The following is a 19992-nucleotide window of genomic DNA, read 5'->3' on the forward strand; positions in this document are numbered from 1 at the left end:
TTACACAAAATGACAACAGCTACTTCTTTTGCCATTTAAACATCTTAATGGGGCCTCCAGCAAACTTTGTACCTAGGACAGTCGTTGTTATTCAGTGTATTCAGCCAATTATGCATACAATAGATCGCCTATCGTTGAAAACTTTCAGAACACGACATGTGACGTAAAATTCATGTGGACATAGAACAGCCACGGTACAAAGCTCTTGGTACATAATGCGTAAATATAAAAAATTCACTCAACACAAAATCCTTCCGTATGTCCATCCACTAGGCTTCCTGTTTTGCTACCTGGGCAGTAAAATTATCTTCAATAGGATATACTTTTGTAGCAGAAAACTTTCTTGCTGGTGTTTTCTGAGCAAACAAAATATCCAGCTCCTCGTATGGTCTATTCCATGTCTCAGGAAGGCGGAAGTATGACCAAATGATCATCAAAAAACAAGTGCCACCCCAAACAAATCTATATATTTCATAATGTCAGTACCCTCTTGATTGATATGATAGCTTATTATGCCAATACGAACCCAACATAACCCTTGACATTCCAAGCCTCAGGGTTCATAAAATATTGCTGAAGTATCCCAGATATGATGTTGACAACACCATGTACATCTCTAGCAATACAAATAGTCTTTTGGCGAAGGCGAGTAGATCCAATTTCAGCCGGATATGCCCAGCTGAGTTGACCAACTGTGAGCTGGAAGATGAAAGTCCATAGCAAGGTAAGCACAGCTTGTGTTAAAGCTGTCGAGTGATAGTTCGTCCACACATTCAATACACCAATCGAAAGCAAGATGACACACATTGCAACCATACCCCAGATATAAATACGGCGGCGGCCGAAGTATGGCATGAGAGCTGCGATAGTTTACGTGAGCATTAAAACCTTCATAGAATCCCGGGTTGGCAAACACGTACCGAACCAATTAAGGAAACATCCTGCAAGACCCAAGCAAACACCTCCGAGGCTCAATGAGTACGTTGTAGATGTGCTAACGCCAATACTCTGAAAGAAATACGAGCTGTTATAGGCGAAATTTATACCACATAGCACTGCACCAGTAAAAGCCATGCAAGCGATCTCGGTTCGGCGGAGCTCTTCGCCGTTAACGCAGTCCCAGTAGCTTGTTCCTATGTGGTTCTCCCGCTCAAATTCGTTCGTGTGTATGATCGTTGCAAGAGTATGCTTTGGATCAATTTTCGCTTTGGAGCTCTGAAGTCGACGCAGAGACTTATCTACCTCTTCAATACGGCCCACTCGAACAAGGTACCAAGGACTTTCAGGAGCGAGATATACCAAGGGGATCAGGAAACAAGGCCACACCCATTGGATTGCAAATGGAATTCTGTATGCCCATTCACTTGTGTGATTAGATAGTTCCTTTAATACGCCATCCGCAATCAGCTGACCAATGATAAAACACATGTTAGTGTAGGAAGTCAAATAAGTTCGAATAGATGGCGGCAAAACTTCAGATGCGTATGAAATGGCGCAAGTCGCCAGAGTCGCCCAAGGGAAGCTTAAACACTAATATTCAGCAACTTTGTATCTGAATGAAGTCAATAGAGGGAAAGATTGCGTTTACCCTAACAGAAACTCGCCAATTGTGAGCACAATTAAGTTCGGCGCAAAGAAGGGGATAAAGATGAAGGCCATCATGCAAATAAGCGACCATAATATGACACGTCTCTGACCAAAGGCCGTTACGAGCCAGCCATTGATAATGGCTCCGATGAAGCCTCCCACATTAGGAGCCTGGCTTACCCCAGACTGCCAAGCAGCCGTTAGTTTGTACCCGCTGGGCGTAGAAGGAGTAATTCCAACAAATTTCCCAAATTTAATTTGAAACGAAGCTTGGGATTGGTTAGCTTAGCACGCTGGCATTGATTCTAGGCAACTGACGATACGCAAAGAAGCTACCAAGCAGAGCGGTATCATATCCTTCCATGATGACGCAGGCGGCCATTACGAGCGCCCATAGGATGGCATTGGGATATGCTTTAGCAGCCTCCCACGGTCCCAATTCTTTCTCGATAGCAAACCCAATGGCCGCATCTGCTATCAGTACTTTCTCACTTATTCCAATATCATTCTGCGGGGACTGGAAGTTTTTGCTCTCCTTCTTTTCCGTATGACTCTCAGTAGCAATGTCGTTTCCTTCTCTGCCCGCCATGATTTGACGGTCTATTTAAATTCTTTTCAGCTTAATGAAGTGATTGCATTCAAGTATTGAATCACACAGATGTTATTTTCTTAGTATATCCCATTTAAAAAGTTATCAAGATCATCGCTAAAGTACTGAGGGCTATTCATGAAATTATAGCGTCAAAAGAGCGGAGTCACAATGCTGAAAAGCAGGGTTCCAATAACGTGATTCATATATGTGTTTGTTGATTACTATACACTGAATAAGTATGTTTCGTTTGTGAGTACATAGATAGATGCGTCCATTTGAAGATCCCGAATATTAACGTAGCACTCTGTATTACGTAGTACTCTTATTGGTTATGACAAAGGGTATATACCAGACATGAAAACATCTACTATTCAATCGCAATTCTTTGAGCCATTAAGTACTTTTCAACAAGTGTTCTAAATAATAATTTATCTAACGCGCAATATTTGATTTAATAAGAAATTCTCCATAACTGCATTGAACTACTGGATCGAAATACAGCCAACGCAATTTTTCCATTTAGACTAAATGGAAGGAAGGAGGGGAAACCCCGCATTTTGACTCCTGCTGACTACACGGAATGTACCTAATACAGCATGAAGAGTAAATTTTCCACATATACCAAATTCATTTACTTCAGGGCACAATTTTTGTTGCTTGATATGATAGCCACCAGTTGCAGCCTTTGCTTATTAAATAACGTTGGGCCATTAGCAGTCTAAGCAAATTAAAAATTTATAGTTTAGCAATTTAATCTGGCAAGCTAATTTAATATTACTTAGCTGCTGTTAGCTCACTTAGCGCTGTAAAGTAGCTTTGGGCGACAGATTATGCTTATCACCTGTTCATAATCTTACAGAGCTTACGATACTTCCCATCTCAAAATTCCAACCAAAATTTCTCATCTTCGAAAAGAAAAAAAGTATAATTTCAGCTCTTGTATATACTATAATATGTTTGCACTTTTTCCAAAGATTGTCTCTTTGCTAACGCCTCTCAAGATGAGAATTTGAATCCAGCATAGTCCTTCTCTGCCGCCTCTTGCACAGCGTTTCGGTAGTTTGTGTAACCCGCAAGCCAGAAAATTCCCGGATTATCATCTCCTCTTGGGCCGTTATTGCCGAACATATAAGATTTGATATTTCTGAATATGCTACCGTTTGCAATCTGGCGGCACATATCCATCCACCCTTTCTTAGCGTCCGCATCAGCTTCAATGAGAACCGGCTTGCCTCCGTTTTCTTTCTTCAACTTCTCGGCCTTAGCTATCAACCCATTGATAAAAGTACCTTGTGTCTCGATCAGCGGCGGCATGTTGCCAATCGGCGATTGAGGGCCCACGATGAAAAACATGTTGGGGAATCCCGTATCGCCGATCGCCAAGTAAGAAGATACACCGTCTCGAGCCCACTGTTGGCTTAATGTTTCGTTACGGCCTCTAATATCGATGGTCGCATAACTTCCATCCACAACCTCAAAACCGGTGGCCAAGATAATAACATCCAGCTCATGCAGCTTTTCGGTTGTTCGGATACCGTTTTCAGTGATTTCTACAAAAGGTGTATGTTGGTAGTTAACGATATCGACATTCTTCTTGTTGAATGTCTCGTAGTAATTTGAAAGCGTAACAGGTCGTTTGCCATAGAGTTCATTTGGCGTCAGTTTTTTAACTTTCTCGGGATCCTCAACAATCTGAGCAATTTTCTTGTTGAAGAACTTGCAAAGTTCTTTGTTTGCCTCTTCACTAGAGTGAATATCGCCAAAGACTCCATACATATAATGGAAGCCGCTCTTCTTGTTCCAAACGTCTTCCCAGATACGCTCCCGCTCTTCTGGGCTAACGCTCATGACTGGGGTTGTCTGATGCTCCAAGGGCATTGCAACAGGATGATTATCAACCAATTTCCAGACTTCATCGTAATTTTTGTTGATATTTGCTCTATACTCGGCTGATACAGGCTTGTTTGGATGGGGAGCAACGTACTGCGCTGAGCGCTGGAAAGAAATTACCTGTTTTACATCGTCGGCGATGTTTACCATAATTTGTGCACCAGAAGACCCAGTACCAATGATACCAACTCTTTTGTCCTTCAAATCATATTGCTGAGTCCATACACTAAGAAAGAGTTAGTTATAATGCCATCCCGTTATAACATCATCACCATAGAACTGACGCTGTGTGGTACACTGGACCCTTGAATTTCTCAAGCCCAGTAATCTTAGGATAATTAGGTGTATGGAAGCATCCTACAGCCATAATCAAGTATGTGGATTTCCAAATTTCGCCATTGTTAAATCTAGCTGTCCATATAGACGATGCAGCGTCGAAGTAAGCCGATACCAGTTTGGTACTGAGTTGAATATCCTTCTCTAAGTCGTAAAGCTTCGCTATGTTTTTCAAGTATTGCTGAGTCCCTTGTTGCGACACGTAGTGGTTCGGCCATTCGTCTGTTTGTAATAGATCCTTATTAAAGCGGAATCTATAAATTTCGCTAGCAGAATCGCTAGTCGCGCCGGGGTATTGGCTCCAGTACCATGTGCCGCCGATTTCAGGAGCCTTATCAAAGCCCCTTACTGAAAGTCCAAGCTCTTTAAGCTTTAAGAGGTTGTAAAGTCCGCCAAAACCGGCCCCAATAACAATTGCATCAACAAATGACATGATGAAAGAGACAAGTGGCAAATACGCGTGTAAAAATAAAGTATAATCACGGATAGACTTTGCTGATTACTGATCGAGTTACTGATTGGAGCTACTGCCAAAATTCTAAGGGAAATTCTATCAGATATATATATAATTCCCAAGGCTACCAAAAACAACGCATTTATTTGGACAGTACGAAAATTAAATAGAGTGGAAGGGTATAACAAAATATCGAGAAAGGCATTGCGAAGTATTGCTCAAGCCATCCTGAAGGATTCAAGAGTAAAAAACGAAAATGCATGTTCACAATACAATTATTACTGATTTGGGAATATGATTCGCTAATGAGTTTAATATTTTAAGAATTAATGTATTTTACGCTCTAATAAGCGCTAACATTGCGGGTTTCTAAGCGCTAAAAATTAAGAATTTATAGAGTATAAGCGCTAAAATCTGATAAGTTTATAATATATACTAGATACTAATATCGAGAATGGTATATAAAACATATACTATAACATGTTAGATATAATTATAAAAAAAAAAGAGTTTTAAATGATATATAAAGCTAATATAATTTATATATATAAGTAATTATTATAACAATTACTAAATTAAATATTTTGAAATATACCAAGTTAGAAGATATTATAATTTATAATAAATTTATATAAAAGATTCGTATTTAGAAATTCTATTTGTAAATTAGAACAAATTAGTAACTCTCAGAACTACAATATACTTGTTTATTGGGGTATTGCATATATGAGACTACGATATATATACTAGTAGTGCAAGAAGGCAGAACGTTGTCAGCCCTAGGGAGTTGTAGAGCTCAGTTTGTATTCCGAGGCGTAGTGATATCTAGTTCTACAGCCTAGTACCACTACTAGGGGCGGGAACATCCATCCCACTTGCATTGCCGTTAACAAGGGTTCCGGCATATTACTATGGCCTGACGGTTATACCTAATGTTCTTGCGCTATGATTCATACTACATGCAAGTTAACTAAAGTTTATCCAAGGTATTATTCAGCATTAGTAAAAAGGGTTAGATTACGTATGCTAAGTATGAAAGAACATCAGAGGACCTATGTACTCAAACATCATAAATATAAAGGAGAATTGTATATACCTGCAAAGATACATTTGGATACAGTGTGTGGAAGACAATTGTAATATGTGTTATACAGCCAAGCAAAACTACTGCGAAAAAAAGCCAAATTTTTTTTTTCAATTAATTAATAACAGTGCAAGTCATATTGAACAATAAGTACCTTGGTACTCTGTTGGGATTTTGTCAGATATATGACCAAAGCGCTCTTAAAGATCCTTTTCTTACAGCTTTGTTAAAGGCAAAAGTACGGAGTATCACCAGGCTTGTATTCCCTCGCTAGCTTCGGCTTATGAGTACCCATTTTTTTTCTCTCGCGATACCGCAACAGCGTTACACCGCGTTGGAATATCGTTTCATAAGACTCTATTTGCTTACCAATACTTCGTGGCTGCCTGGTAGATCCGTCAATTCTTATCTTGTTTGTTTCTCGGATGCAACGGCTAGTGGATGATGAGTAGGATTACATTAAATCTAATATCCATTCCACGTCCATCTTGGGGCTACTGCTGCACCATTGACAAGGCATAACAACACGCTTCAATTATGTAACACCAATAGTATAATACCGCTGCATTAGTATCACCCCATAATTGCCTCTAATAACAGGGAGCGTTTATTATGTTGACGATCAAATACTACTGTTAAGAAGCAATAAGTATTTAACCCATGTCAGCATTGTCAATTGCATGCTATTAAATGAATGCTAAGACCACTGTATTTGCAAAAATTGATAGTGGACATTTCCAGAATTAAACCCTATTTTGATCAATAAGGTAGGTAGTTCATGACAGCATCCCACTAAAAAAGAGTAATCCACTACATGTATGGAGTTTTTGCGAGGGAATACAGTAGTAAGTAGTATTCTTATTATGCAGTGTAAAAAGAGCGGCAGTTTTTTTTTTTTTCTTGATTTCTATGTTTTCAATATGTAATTAACTTGATTCAATGAGAATACGTTAAATTTAAAAAAAAAAAAAAAAAAAGAAGAAAAGAAATCTAGAAAAAAAAAGTTAATATAATCATTAAATTAATTACTTTGCCATTTTTCACTACATCAAACAATGGATAATGTAGGTTGCAGCAGTGTGTGCGTTTATAAAACAGGCTTCTTTTTATCAAGATATATCAAGATACAGTCAGACAAATGACTTTCTTGCAAACTGTAACTAAAACCCAAGCGGAAACAATTTGCTGCTGCATCCGAGAGCGATTTGTCTTATTTTTCCCCTGTACACGGAATTATGTATTACTCAGCTAGCTCGGAGAAATAAGCTAGACCTTGTTGCCAAGAATGCTACGTCCGATTACTAAAAGATCGATTGACTAATTAAGATTAGGCAGATTCTTAGTAGACTACGGAGCAATGCAAGTCAACGTCGGTTTATTACTATCCGGCGAAAATACAACTTGCATTATGCATCTTGCCTAACAAATATGTACATAGCGATATATATATGTCTGTTAATACTGGCCGGCATTAAAACTGCTCGTGAAGAATATGATTCCTTTCCGAATCATGCAAAGCCAAAATAGGGCTAGCATTGAAAGGGGAAAAAAACTCGCTTTGATGCTGGACAATCCGCTGACTACATGAAGCACTACGCATCACATTCTCTAGTGAACTGAATAGAAGCTTTGTTTCTTGAAATTACTTGCAGTGGAAATGACTCAAATCCTCCTAGCCGGATCAAATGATTCTGAAGTGCGAGTGGCGACTTGTACTCTTTGACGGCAAACCCAGCTTCAGTCCGTCTAGCTAGACTGTGTTACATACCGGTTCTCCCTCCATGACATTATCAAATTGATGTGCAGAATGTCTCAGTATAGCACTCTTATTAGCGGCACTAGCACCGCTAGTATTTCAGCTTCGGCAAGTTTCTAGTTTACCTAGACCCGCACACCACCTCAGCCGCAAATTGAGCCGGCCAATTTGCTACCTGCCGCATGCTATTCGCCAAAATGTGCCCTTATTTTCATCATGGGACTCTAAATCCAGTTAGAGACATGCTTATCGAAATGATGGATGGGGGCTGGCGGGACAGGAGAGACCCGAATCAGTGCCACGAGTAGCTCTCCCTTGCAGACCGCGGTGGCAACGAAAGTAAGGGAAGAAGCATCAAATGACGATGAAAGATAGGGCAGCTAAGGAGAGGCTACCCGAAGCGGCCGCGGTAATGTCTCGAAATTTTTGCTTGAGAGCGAGGTCCTTGGGAAATCTACTTCCTAAGATCGCTCCCGATTTTAGCTTCCAAAAGCCTCCGAAGGTAGATCTGCATCGTCAAATTTTGTGGAAACGCTTCAACAAATCGCGGTGAAGGGCTACAGCTCTCCTATTGCTCACCAGCGTTCTCCTTCATTTTTATTCGTTTCTTCTTGCCATTCAGTTCTACTACTTTTATTCCTCTATAATCAGAATACAATGATTGGAAGACTTGCTCAGGCGATCCGATCTCTCGATGGCAGGGATCCTCCACCAGATCACAGAGAGGAGCTGGGACTCCCTCCCAATATTGAGCAGACAGCACGAGAGACGGGCAACAATAAGAGGCGAATTACAATAATGGAAACTGATCATAATGCGCTAATTCCAGTAAATGATAAGCTCCTTACTTTTCGTTCCCTGACAGGTATCGACACTGTCCCTGCCTTATCAAGCACTGGCCATGCCAGGCGCGCAGCACCCAATGTTGGCCTATACTCCAGAGTCGTGCAAGCAGAACAAAAGGCAGCTCATAACTATCGCATCTTCCATGGTTTAATTAACTTTTGCCTTGGTGCTCAAATGGTCGTCGGAGCAGCGTTAACTGCAATCGGAGCAGCCAACGGCTCTCGTCACGCGGTCACCGGACTGGGTGCTATGAATACCATTATGGCGGGCATATTGACTTACCTCAAGGGCTCTGGTCTTCCTGATCGATTCAAAGCTCAGGAGAGCCAATGGAGAGAGATTCGTGAACATATTGAGCAGCGCGAGCGAGAACTTTGTTTACGAAACTGCACTCTCGACGCACAAGAAGAAGTTGCTACCGTGGAGGAAATGTATAATCAAGCCAAAGCTGAGCTAGATGCGAAACCGTTTGGAATTCGTGCGCATTTTGGAGGGAGCCACCAATCTCAACAAAAGACGCATGACAGTTCGATAAAATGCGTAGTGCATAAAGAGGCTTGCAAGGTAGCTCAATCTACGGATGCACCAGTCACACCAACACCGCCACCAGCAAGCAGCAATTAATAGCAACATGAAACCGGAATGACTTGGAGGCTAATATAACTACTCGCCCTACTCACTCCCGGTTAGCCAAATCTTCACGAATGCGCTATATATTTTCTTCTTCTTCTTCTTCTTCTTCTTCTTCTTCTTCTTCTTCTTCTTCTTCTTCTTCTTCTTCTTCTTCTTCTTCTTCTTCTTCTTCTTCTTCTTATGCTATATACCATGGAGTCAGTGGAAATGTTTCGGGGAGTTGGCGTTCAGATATCATGTTGGCAGTTTTGTTTATACGTCCATGGGGACTGCAGGCATTCTAGTATTTGTGGAAGGCAGTGGAGGTAGAAAGAGGAGGACTTTAAAACAACAGATAATAAGCTTACTGTATTCATGTAACACTAATGACAGCAAGCAACACTACTAATAATTATCGCCTTTCTTTCCTATTCCGTTTACTTTTTCTTATGCAGGGAGCAAGAGTAACGTGGACTACGAAAGCCACTGCCTAGCAGGAGTCAACGGGTATAAATTTATACTTGAGGATGAAGAGAAATGTATCTATGATACTAATAGCAGCCCTGTCCCCCTGCACTTGACGGCTGATCAATATTGACAAGAGCAAGGCTCCGACTAACTGCGAGTACTGGATGATGCGGATCAAGTCGACAAAGATGCAGAGGTGCAGAGCACCAATCAAATTTCAATTATTAATTAAGCAGATATATTAACAGACGCTTTAGCATACATATATTTCTCGCAGCACGCTTTGTAGTGAGACTGCCTGATTCGTATATCATCCAACCCAGATCCCAGCCCCGGTTCGCCGATTGTAAATCGCTAGCCAGCATTTCATCAACTAATGATACATAAAGGTTATTGCGCGAAATGACCAAATATTTTCTCTATGGCCTCCTGGAAATTTAGACCCAGCGCCTTATAACGCGCAATGGAACGCGATTAAAGGGATTCCCCAAGAAGCATAATAGACAGCGACAATACATCATCGCTATTCATCGGGTATATATAAAACATCGTGCGACAACTATAAAAGGAAAAGGCCGGGTTACCATTTAACGCTGATTTCGCCTTGAACTCATACTCCTCGCCTCTAAAACGTAAAATTGACTGGATTTTCGTCCAGGAATTGCCCCAGCTCAGGAAAGTTCATAAAGGGCAATTCGTTGGCCATACTAAGGATATTTCCCGGCATGTCGAATACACGTCTTGTCTGTGGCATGTCTGATGGAAGAGTGGCAATACCAGGAGATGAGGTGTGGGGGTACGGCTGCGGCGGTGAGGTCATTGCTTGGCTGGCTTCTAAATACCCTGGGTTACTGCGCTGATGTTGATCTCTCTCGCTCATGTCTCGCCCCGGTAACGTGGGAATTGGGAGTGTCTGCTCAGAAGTTCTTGCTAATGGAATGTTCACTCTAGAAGTATTGCCTTGACCTTGCTCCATATCGAGCCGTACAAGCCCTACAGGCCGGTCAGGACTATAGGATTGTGCGAGTGATGTGGCTCCGTCAAGGCTCGATGAAATTTGCGATGTAGCCCTGCTACCTCGAGCACGGAAGCTATCCATGGCCTCATGAATATTATGTAGCCGCTCTAGAAGCCGTTGTGAGACAGGCGATGTTAATGAAAGTCGCTGAATCAGCTCTACGGCGTCAAACGCATCCTGAAGACCCGAGGCTCGGTTTGTGTCGTCGGTAATACTACCCAGAACAAGCAGCATTGATGAAAGAGCAGATTCGAGAAAGTGATTGAAAGTTTTATGCTGTGCATGATAGATGTCCGTCTCATCGGCCAAGCGGACCAAGGTTCGAATGGTGTCGTGGGAAACATCAGCTAGGACATTGACTGTGGATGGATCAAGACTATTTGATCCGAGCCGGTTTGCCGATGTCCTGTGTACAATAATTCTCATTTGATTTGCTCTCAGATAAAGGAGTAAGCAGATCCTATACTCCCCACGATTGTCTCTCGAAGGATCGTATTTCTTGGTGGTATCGTATTGGAGCTTAGCTGGTAAGTTACGCTTCCACTGAACAATGCGAAAGTCAAGAAAATCGCGCGTCATATCAGACGCGGAGCCAGTTATCGGTTCCAACAGCCATTTCCTTACATCTGATGAGATTCGGCAATAGGAGACCATGCTCATAACGTAGTATGTAGAAAGTGAGTCGCCCTGGCCCATTAGTGAGATTAAGCACCTTCAGAAAGATTTTTGCGTTACTTACATCCAGCATAGGGTGGCGGTCAATCTCGGTATCGTGTACTGCAAACGGCAACTCTGTGCCAAAGCTCCAACGCCGGTCAAGTGTGTAGACACACCAGTATAGCATTTCACCTGCTGCAGCAATCTGGCTCCCCTCCTGAAGACTCAGGTCTCCCGAGTTTCGAGAACTATTTTCCTGAAGTAATCGTAGAACATTACCAATTCCTCTCCAGGCAAGAACTTCTCGATCGCTGAGGAAGAAAAATATAGTCTAGTTTGCAAGCCACAAAAACGTTAGATATTCGCATATTCTACGGCCTCTCCAGCTACTTCAGACTTACGGCGAGTATGAGGAGGCACAAATCGGCGGCATTGACGGTGCTGTCGAGCTGGGTCCTTGCCACTGTCCCAGCATATATTTCCTCAATCCATGGGTTTGCTATTTCGATAGTCCGTGCATCAGCGAAAATGGATATAATGGCCAAGACATGGATTGCAATATTCTCAATTTGAATGCGGCTAGCTTTGGCACCAGGTGGCAGCTTTGGCTGTCGCAAAGGATCATCTTTCGAGTTCCTCACGTCGCCCTCTGTGATTTGGCGCCTTAGCTCGTCAAGGTTGAGAAAAGGATACTGGATGCCAATCTCTTCCTCATAGAGTGCAATGATACTAAACCACCGATCATTGTCGACATAGGCCAATGCATTTCCAGGAGCGTTGTTCGCTCTATGGAAAAGAAGCTTCTCCAAAAAATACGTCACAGGTACACCATACTGGCTTTGGGCTTTTGCCTTTTGGGCGGACGCAGGCTTCGTCGTAGTCAACAACCTCTCTGCAAGCTGCAGATAGTAGTCTGAGCTGCGTAATCCATTGGCTTTTGCAGGGGCAGTGGAAGTGGAAGTCACGTTATTAGTGGCTACTGGCTGAGAATGTCCTTGGCCAGGCTGTGAAGATGGAGCAGCTTGCGCCTGGCTCTGCTGCGTGCGCGTAGAAGAACCTTCGTTTTCCGTGGTGTTTCTAACGCAGGTAAGATACATTGCACCGGGCATGGTGACCAGGATGAGCCTTACGAAGTGCGATTCCGATTTCTAAACCGCGTAGTACGGTCATAGAGGCAATTGTGATTGCTCTCTCTGCAGGCCTTACATGGCCGCTCTCCGCTACATTTTGTCTTGCGCCGCTGGCATTCGTCGCTGGAAGGTGTCATTAAAGGGAACGCCTCATCGAATACAGAGACAGCCACGCCGTACTCACCAAGCAACGCGCGTATATGAGTGTCTCCTCTTTCTTGAGGGCTGCGGCTGAGGCGATGGCTTGGATACCGGCGCTCCTACACTTCCGCCTAACATTTCATCCATTGCAGCAAATCGAGGACGACAGCAAACTAGTCAGGCCTGTGGACGGTGATTCGCTCTGCGGGTCCAGCGGCGCGTCACTTGCTGTATGCAGACGATTTCCCACAGTGGAAGCTGGAGACCCGGTGGCTCGCTCAGGGCATCTTAAATCATGCAGTGCTTGATGAGAAGCATCGCATTTCTTCAACGACCACGACACTGCAGACCATCTGGCTATCTGTTGAGAGCTCATACTAAAAGATCGGCTCTGACATTCACACGCGAGGAGCTGGTCAGCCAGCGGAAAGATATTGTTCCGGCGGTTGCAGTTACTAAGCACAGACCTGTATGCGATGATTGGTTAGTGGTTGTGCATAACAAACTTACTTCTGCAACGGCCCTGTTTTAGGCAGGTGTAGAAAAGGAGACTATGGGGTCGCTAACTTAAGCCCATACGCCAGCCTGTATAAGGGCTCACGATATGCGCCCGCAATATCTACGCTACCCTACGGCTGGTAGCAAAATAGTCTTGAGCTTATATGTCTTATTCTACTCTGAGTCATTATAGAAGATAGTAAAAGTAATAGAAGAAAGATAGCATTGTGATCTGTAAACCTAGCAAAGATATTTTTTTTTAAATTTGCTGCCATTTCAGATCAATAGCAAATGATAACTTTACCAATTACGTTTATGTGGGTGACAAGATCATACCGCCTAATGTCAATCAAAACACAAAGATACTCAGTACCGTTATTAAGAAAACATCACTTGGAAATCAGACCTAGTGTATTGAAACCATAAACCAAACGAGAGATAAGCACTGCTACATCATGTATTCCTTCGAGATACAAGATTTGTCATTGCTCTCATACACGTTCTACTGGATGGTTCATTGCACTAAACTTGTGTACGTTAGGTATTTATAACCGTCTTTACTCTTTTACTCTCTAGTACGCGGTTTGACGTGGCAGTACAAAACTATCTGTGTATCCGCTTTGGGCTACGCAGAATCACAGTTACAAAAGATAGAAAATCAGTCAAGAAGAAACAAAAGATGAGATTTCGCGGTTCTATAACTCTTCCTCCCTATCGTACAATAATACAATCAACAAGCTTATCTATCATAAATCATCCTCATTCTCTCAATACGAGTTCCTAAATCATCTTTGCCCGGTTGAGCATGTTCATTACTCTTCTTCCGGAAGAGGTTTGTCCAATCCAAGGCGCTGGATAGAGCTTGGGAAGTCTTTGGGAGTAGACTTGTTGGCATCGACAAGATAAGTCTTTGGCGTCTTGTCAACCATAAGGCGAATTAGATCGGGTCGCATGTAGTGTCCACCCTTTTTCCACAGTCGTTAGTTAGCGCTTTGAAAAGGTCCGAAGCATTGATCAGGGTACATACAAAATCAGCTAGACGCTTGGTCAGAATATTCTCGTCGAGATCGATATCGACGATAAAGATGCCCTCGAAATCCTTGGGAGGGTCTTCCACAGCGCGGAAACCGTCTGGTCGGTAGATGCGTGCGAAGCCATTGCCGATGACGGCAGCCTCTGCATCAACAGCTGCTTCGTCGTTCTGAAGACGCTTAGGCAGGTTGAGACGAGCACCTTCTCTGGTGACAAGCTGGCTGGGGGCGAGCGTCCAGGTACCGGTTTCATAGGCGTAAGCAGGAGTCACAAGCTCAGACTGGGCTTCTGAGATGTTGGTGTATGGGTCGGGATACTTCAAAGAGGATGCAGGGGGGTAGACAGGCCAAGCGGCGACGTGAACTTGCTCATATTGAGCGCAAGCATTAGCCTTGAGGAATGGGTTCATCTGCAGTATATTAATATGACTGAATCATTTCATTCACAGCTTATGAAGACTCACGTTTTCCCAGCAGTTGAGGTGGCCCAGGTTGCCAATTTCAGTCTCGACAACGCTGTCCAAGGAATCGCCGGTGCCCTCGCCGAAAACAAGCTTCTCAACGTGTGTGGGCTTAATCTTGCGGCGGTGGTTAATAACGTTGCCGTTGGGGTCAATAATGATCTGGGCAATGTAAAGGCTGTTGCCCTCAACCTCAGAGTAACCCAAGGAGGTATAGATTTGAGCCTTGCGAGAGGCAGCTCGAATGCGGTTCATCTCATCGGAATCCGGACGAAGACTGTTCTTGAAGTAATCCCTGAGAAGAGGCAGAGAATCTTGGTAGTTTACACGCCATCCCCAGTAGGTGTATCTATGGTTGACAATCAGTTAGCTGCAATTTCTTACGCTCCTTGATTTTTTGTATCTCGTACCCGGGAATCCCTAAGGCAATATATTAGTTAAAGCTTCCTCTGCCATTCGTTACATTTAGACTTACAAACTTCAGGGAAGGCAATGAGTTTGCATCCCTTTTCGCCAGCTTCAAGGATGAAGCTGACAGTCTTTTGAATACACTTTTCCAAGTCAAACCAACCTGGCTCGGCCTGGACACAGGCAGCCTTGTATTGGCGGATAGTTGCAACCATTTTTGCGTTGAATGTATGGGTTTTGATGAAGATGCTGTTTTAAAGGCTGTTGGATTGATGGTGAGTGTTGAGTGTGATTTCAAACGACAAGATGTTCAAACGCCTTCGTATTTATATTCAATATAGAGAGTGATATGTCCTACATTCAACAAAAGAGCCGCCATCTCCACCATCTCATCATCTCCTGCGCAAATATTCTCGTAATTCTCTCACTGCCTTTCTCGCCTTCCATATTCACAGTCATAGTCAGTATGCCGCATATGCCGCCAACCAATCTCGGCCATCGGAATCTCGGTGATGTTGTTTGCAAATTTCCAGGGCGTTGGCCCATTGAGCACAAAAAAAAAAAAAAAATCTTGGGGGACAGATCATATCGTACCACCGGCTAGGAGTCAGTCCCGTAACTAGCGGCCGGGCTCCGAATTCAGTAATCTAGCTGGTAAATACATTTTCTATGCTGCGGTGCCACGATGCGGATACCGAGGGACATTCATGAATAGTACGGAGTCCTCATAAACTCACTTGCCGCCGAACCCTGCAGTTTTCTCTGTATTCCCTTACACGAAAAAGGACCGGCGCCGCTTTCGCCGCACACGCCGCAGATTGTTACACAGCCCGCAGAGCTCAACGAGGAAGAAATTCAGAGCTGCGCTGGACGATACATGGTCCATATCACTGTTATCTTTGACTAGAAGTTGGTTGCGATCATCAGTAGCCACTATGAAAAGGTTGGTCAAAATTAATCCTTTTTTTGGCCAGGCGCTACACCACTAGGAAGGGGGGGTTGATCCTACTCACACAAGAAAGCGTGTGAAAAATGACATTGCACTGCAACGGCGGATTCCGGAACAGGGATGGATAAGCTGTGATCGAATATCCACAATAGATCCGCCCAATGAACCCATTCAACGCCTGGAGTTGGTGGTCGGATCCGGAACTCGCTATTACGTCGTATGCCCAGCCAGGTGCGGATCGTACATATGCTCCGGATAGCCAAGTACCAGCTAGCCGGCAGACCCCACAAAACATAAATCATATCTCTCTGGGGCAGTTTGATGATGATGTGCCTCGGAGGACGAGATCCTGTCCTGCGGGCCGCTGGCCAGCCGACGTTTCAAATGGGAGCTACGGCAGCTTGCTGATAGGAAAATATTTGAGCATGAGATAACCTACCAGCAGCATTTTGAGCCTTTGCACGGACTTCTTTCTAATCACTTATCTTGCCATTGCAAGGGCACGACTGCCTAAAGCTTTTGGTTATATCTCGAACTGAGAGCGGTGGATCTAAAAAGATCCCCGACTTCCTCGATACGCGTGTGTGTGCATGCATCTGCAGCCGCCTTATCCTTTGGCAAACTTGCTCACCAACAGCCGAAGGCTGTACATTGTATCCTATACGTAACTTACTCAGTAGACGTAACACGGTATTATTGCCTCTAAAAACTGCCGTTGTTCGTAGGCTAGGATCGGAAATGCCGGGTATACCTAGTTCGGCGGGAGGCTTACTTACTGTAATATATTCAGCCTATAAGCTGGCTCAAGGTTGCATCAGTGTAACCTGACATTACGTAGGGCGTATTGCATTGCCGCGCTGCTGTCAATGGGAAGAATCCACACTGCGGCCGGTAATTGGATAAATGCTGGGCGTTTGCGGCATAGTGACAGGATCCACTCAGCTATGACGGTCTTCTTTCGGTATGAATAGTAATATATAAGAAGCGACAAAAGGCGCCAACGAAGCTCACAATAATTGCCGGCATATACCACGACCAAATCAGTATCAAGGATGTGAAATATGATCTGAGCACGATCGTTTTGCAGTGGGAAAATTGGCAAAGATCTAAACAACCGGGCATCTAAGAGGGATTTAATCTCGCATCACATGATAGCGATGTGCTGCCTCATTGAGCGGTTGAAGTACCGATACCGCTTATACGTCTTATCTCGCATCACTTGGCAACGATAATGACATTATTGAAGGCTAAATATAACGATTGATGATTAAATTTCATTCAATACGGTAATTGACTGAACCAGGGCGAGTACCAGGGCGGAACACATAACTCATAGATAAGGATAGAAAAAATATGGCCGCAAATGTTGCATTTCTAGCTGCATTTAGAGTAGAGGGGTATCCGTAATTTGGCTGCATGTATCATCAATATTGTGCCCCGTATCGGCAGTTGTAACTGTGAGATAAAACGTGTAAAAAGGAAAAAAAGATAAAGAGTAGGGAGAGAGAGAGAGAGAGAGAGAGAGAGGCAAAGGAGAGGGAGCGATCAGCCTTATCCTGAATTTGATTATGATCAAATAATAACGATGTCGTGGTTGCACGACTAGAATGGTATTGTGCTCCCTGGGGCATTATCTACCATCCTGATACCTCAACATTTCCTGGGTATCCTTCCCAGAAGCCCTGGGTAGCATCTGCAAATGACGCCTGCATAGTAGAGTCAATATCGAAGTGCGTATCAAAAAGGTCATAATCGGCAGGCGGTACCACGCCAAATTCATGAGACACAAGCTCAGTCTCATTTGGATTGATATCATGAGTAGTTGTTGTTTCTTCTTGTTCAGATGTAATCTATCCGGCTTTGTCAACCATGGCTGCGATATGCATGCATGGATAGAGAGACTTACTGCAACATCTTCTTCGCTGCCACTATCAGCTGGGTGGACGGGGGACGGCTGTAGGGCGCCATAGTCGATGATGGCATTTCGCATTTCTCGTCTGGCACTCGGACTCATCGCCTGGTTGCCCTTTGACTTGGAATTGCTATAAAATATGTGCATCGCTTTGATAGTTTCGCGCTAAGGGGGTAGCTGGTCAGCAATGTCTTAGGAAAAGAAGTGACTAGAAAGAATGAGGAATGATTTACCCAGGTATCAGCCATGGGCCAGGCTTGTCTCATATCTTTGAGGAAAACGCATCCATCGATAATGCGCTGTCGCCAGCTCTCGATTTGCGGGTCGCCCTCGCTTACGTGAGGGAAATGCCAAAAGTATAGTAATGTTCCAACAGCTGTATAGATAGTGAATCCTATCCATGGAACTAAACCACGAAGGAAGAATAGGCCAAATCCGCGAATCTCTTGAAGCATTTCGCACACTTGATCGGCAACCTTTGCCAGCTCTCTGGAAGAAAACATAGTCCACTGCTTCCTATCACCGTTCTCTAACTCCGCCTCTTCATGCATTTCCAGTTCCGGAAGGTAGGATCGGTAAAGGAATATAACGGACATGAAATAAATACAGTGCATATAGCAATACGCCTGCCCTTGATTTTGGACGCTGTGAGCATGCAATAATGATAAGTCATATCTTAGGCGTGGAGGTAGTGATTCCCTCCAGGCGTTTAAGCGAATTAATAAACGCTGGAGTTCTGACTCTGATTGCCACGGAGGCGTATTATTTGGATGCGAAGAGCAGGACCACTTGGCAACAGCACCCCAGACGTCGGCAACTCTCATGCTGTACGCGACGATACCTAGTTTGCCGAGTGGGATGTGAGGATTGCCATCGGATCGGAAGCCGTCAATATGGGGACATATGACAGGTTCGCCGAATATAAAGTTGCCTGAGTCGCATGGCAGTTGGATATGCATGCTATCTGCAGAAAGCAACCGCTCACGGCCTTTGCCGCCGCTTAACAGGCTGTCCATGAGGAAACAAGTCCATGCGGTACGTCGTCGTTCCTCTCCGTGAATGAACTCTTCTTTGGACTGGGCCACGACCGGAGGATCGTCGAAGAGGCCCATGATCTGAGCCATTCTCACGGCCATTCCAAGGTAGACCCATGCGCGTCTCCCCTCACCCGAGCCCCATGAATGGCCTGTGAGCATGAGAAGAACTTGGATCCGCTGCAGGCTTGGCTCATCGATTGATGGAAGGATGAGGGACCTAGTATGTGCGGCGAAATAGTTGCTAGTCTGGATCTGACTAGAGAATCCCTCTGGGGGTTTTTGAGAAAATCTTGATAGTTGGTCAGGTCGGCTTCTATCCCAACAACCCATGTAGAAAGAAAACTATGAACTGTGATGAACTAACCTCACTGTAATAGCCAGCATCGCCCACGCAACAGACCGATCCAGCACCTTGTTGCGGATTGCTGCGAAGAAAGTAGGTATGTGATGAAACGACCATTTGTAAGAACATCTTAGGTAGCTTTCTTTCACCTCATCTGTCACGTAATCCAATGGATCCGTCTCCCACAGATTGATCTTGGGATGCTCATCGGGATCCTCTGCACCAATATTCTGAGCTACCGTCGGGGTAGATAGAAGCGAAGTTGCGATATTGCCGTCTGATGATATAGACGCATTAGGCGCGGCACGCGCCTGGCGCTCAAGTCGCGAGCGCCTAAAGATAAATGAGGTTCCCTTGGGAGGGAAGATGCACTCATCTCCTCTCTCTTTGCAGCGGATGCATGGCGGCCCACCGGAATGGATACACTAAAGGCAATCAGCATGGGAGATAAGATTGATCAAGAAGCCGTGCTAGATTTACTCTTCTTTTGGAAGTCCGACATGCGCCGCAGGCAATTGATTTCTTCATCACCGCGGTCTTGAGATGCTCATTTTCTAATGGACGCGTGACCGTCCGGGGGGTTAAAAGGGTCAACTAGAGACATACAACGGGAGACAGCCCAAATGTGTATGTCTTTACATTAAGTGACGCCCTGGATACTGCAGAAGAGCTGGATATCGCTTTCAATGCCGGTTGTGAGCATGTGGCCAAGACGGTCCAAAGCGCCGACCTCATACTGAGCATTTGCTCTCGCCTGCTTTCTGCTTACCTAAATCTGGCAA

General features: G+C 44.2%; 7 protein-coding genes across 7 annotated transcripts; 1 reads left to right on the forward strand and 6 right to left on the reverse strand.

Moving 5' to 3' along the window:
- Positions 1–269: 269 nt before the first annotated feature.
- GGI43DRAFT_423562 (sugar transporter domain-containing protein) lies at positions 270–2176 on the reverse strand (the record flags this gene model as incomplete). Its single annotated transcript, XM_083208259.1, has 5 exons — positions 270–462; positions 527–699; positions 961–1522; positions 1589–1856; positions 1906–2176. The coding sequence occupies 5 exons, from the start codon at positions 2174–2176 to the stop codon at positions 270–272; spliced, it is 1467 nt and encodes a 488-aa protein (XP_083059465.1).
- A 648-nt stretch (positions 2177–2824) lies between these two features.
- GGI43DRAFT_407847 (flavin-containing monooxygenase) lies at positions 2825–4994 on the reverse strand. Its single transcript, XM_083206296.1, has 2 exons — positions 4354–4994; positions 2825–4295 (listed from the first exon to the last, which is right to left on the reverse strand). Exons 1-2 carry the CDS (start codon positions 4836–4838, stop codon positions 3176–3178), a joined length of 1605 nt encoding a protein of 534 aa, XP_083059466.1. The 5' UTR covers positions 4839–4994; the 3' UTR covers positions 2825–3175.
- Positions 4995–7936: 2942 nt separating this feature from the next.
- GGI43DRAFT_78510 (uncharacterized protein) lies at positions 7937–9776 on the forward strand. The gene has a single exon (XM_083210304.1). It carries the CDS (start codon positions 8357–8359, stop codon positions 9167–9169), a length of 813 nt encoding a protein of 270 aa, XP_083059467.1. The 5' UTR covers positions 7937–8356; the 3' UTR covers positions 9170–9776.
- Positions 9218–9457, reverse strand: GGI43DRAFT_384811 (uncharacterized protein; the record flags this gene model as incomplete). The annotated part of the gene is made up of 2 exons (XM_083203565.1): positions 9218–9361; positions 9437–9457. 2 exons carry the CDS (start codon positions 9455–9457, stop codon positions 9218–9220), a joined length of 165 nt encoding a protein of 54 aa, XP_083059468.1.
- Positions 9777–10250: 474 nt separating the features above from the next.
- Positions 10251–12409, reverse strand: GGI43DRAFT_384812 (fungal specific transcription factor domain-containing protein; the record flags this gene model as incomplete). The annotated part of the gene is made up of 3 exons (XM_083203566.1): positions 10251–11330; positions 11383–11631; positions 11702–12409. The coding sequence occupies 3 exons, from the start codon at positions 12407–12409 to the stop codon at positions 10251–10253; spliced, it is 2037 nt and encodes a 678-aa protein (XP_083059469.1).
- Positions 12410–13881: 1472 nt separating this feature from the next.
- Positions 13882–15319, reverse strand: GGI43DRAFT_428255 (carbon-nitrogen hydrolase; the record flags this gene model as incomplete). Its single annotated transcript, XM_083208936.1, has 5 exons — positions 15037–15319; positions 14972–14981; positions 14565–14910; positions 14097–14510; positions 13882–14034 (listed from the first exon to the last, which is right to left on the reverse strand). The coding sequence occupies exons 1-5, from the start codon at positions 15182–15184 to the stop codon at positions 13882–13884; spliced, it is 1071 nt and encodes a 356-aa protein (XP_083059470.1). The 5' UTR covers positions 15185–15319.
- A 1901-nt stretch (positions 15320–17220) lies between these two features.
- Positions 17221–19973, reverse strand: GGI43DRAFT_78556 (transcription factor domain-containing protein). Its single transcript, XM_083210305.1, has 5 exons — positions 19691–19973; positions 19232–19635; positions 18064–19156; positions 17825–17995; positions 17221–17768 (listed from the first exon to the last, which is right to left on the reverse strand). The coding sequence occupies exons 1-5, from the start codon at positions 19736–19738 to the stop codon at positions 17553–17555; spliced, it is 1932 nt and encodes a 643-aa protein (XP_083059471.1). The 5' UTR covers positions 19739–19973; the 3' UTR covers positions 17221–17552.
- Between the last annotated feature and the right edge of the window lie 19 nt (positions 19974–19992).

Source organism: Trichoderma evansii (assembly GCF_050947405.1).
Source record: "Trichoderma evansii strain SZMC 28006 chromosome Unknown GGI43scaffold_13, whole genome shotgun sequence".
NCBI lineage: Eukaryota > Fungi > Ascomycota > Sordariomycetes > Hypocreales > Hypocreaceae > Trichoderma > Trichoderma evansii.

Coding starts and splice junctions, on each gene's coding strand:
- GGI43DRAFT_407847 (XM_083206296.1), bottom strand. CDS start 4,838: ATGTCATTTGTTGATGCAATTGTTATTGGGGCCGGTTTTGGCGGACTT. Junction 4,296..4,353: donor GGTCCAGTGTACCACACAGC/GTCAGTTCTATG, acceptor ACTCTTTCTTAG/TGTATGGACTCAGCAATATG.
- GGI43DRAFT_78510 (XM_083210304.1), top strand. CDS start 8,357: ATGATTGGAAGACTTGCTCAGGCGATCCGATCTCTCGATGGCAGGGAT.
- GGI43DRAFT_78556 (XM_083210305.1), bottom strand. CDS start 19,738: ATGAAGAAATCAATTGCCTGCGGCGCATGTCGGACTTCCAAAAGAAGA. Junction 19,636..19,690: donor GTCGGACTTCCAAAAGAAGA/GTAAATCTAGCA, acceptor GATTGCCTTTAG/TGTATCCATTCCGGTGGGCC. Junction 17,996..18,063: donor GGCCCATGGCTGATACCTGG/GTAAATCATTCC, acceptor CTACCCCCTTAG/CGCGAAACTATCAAAGCGAT.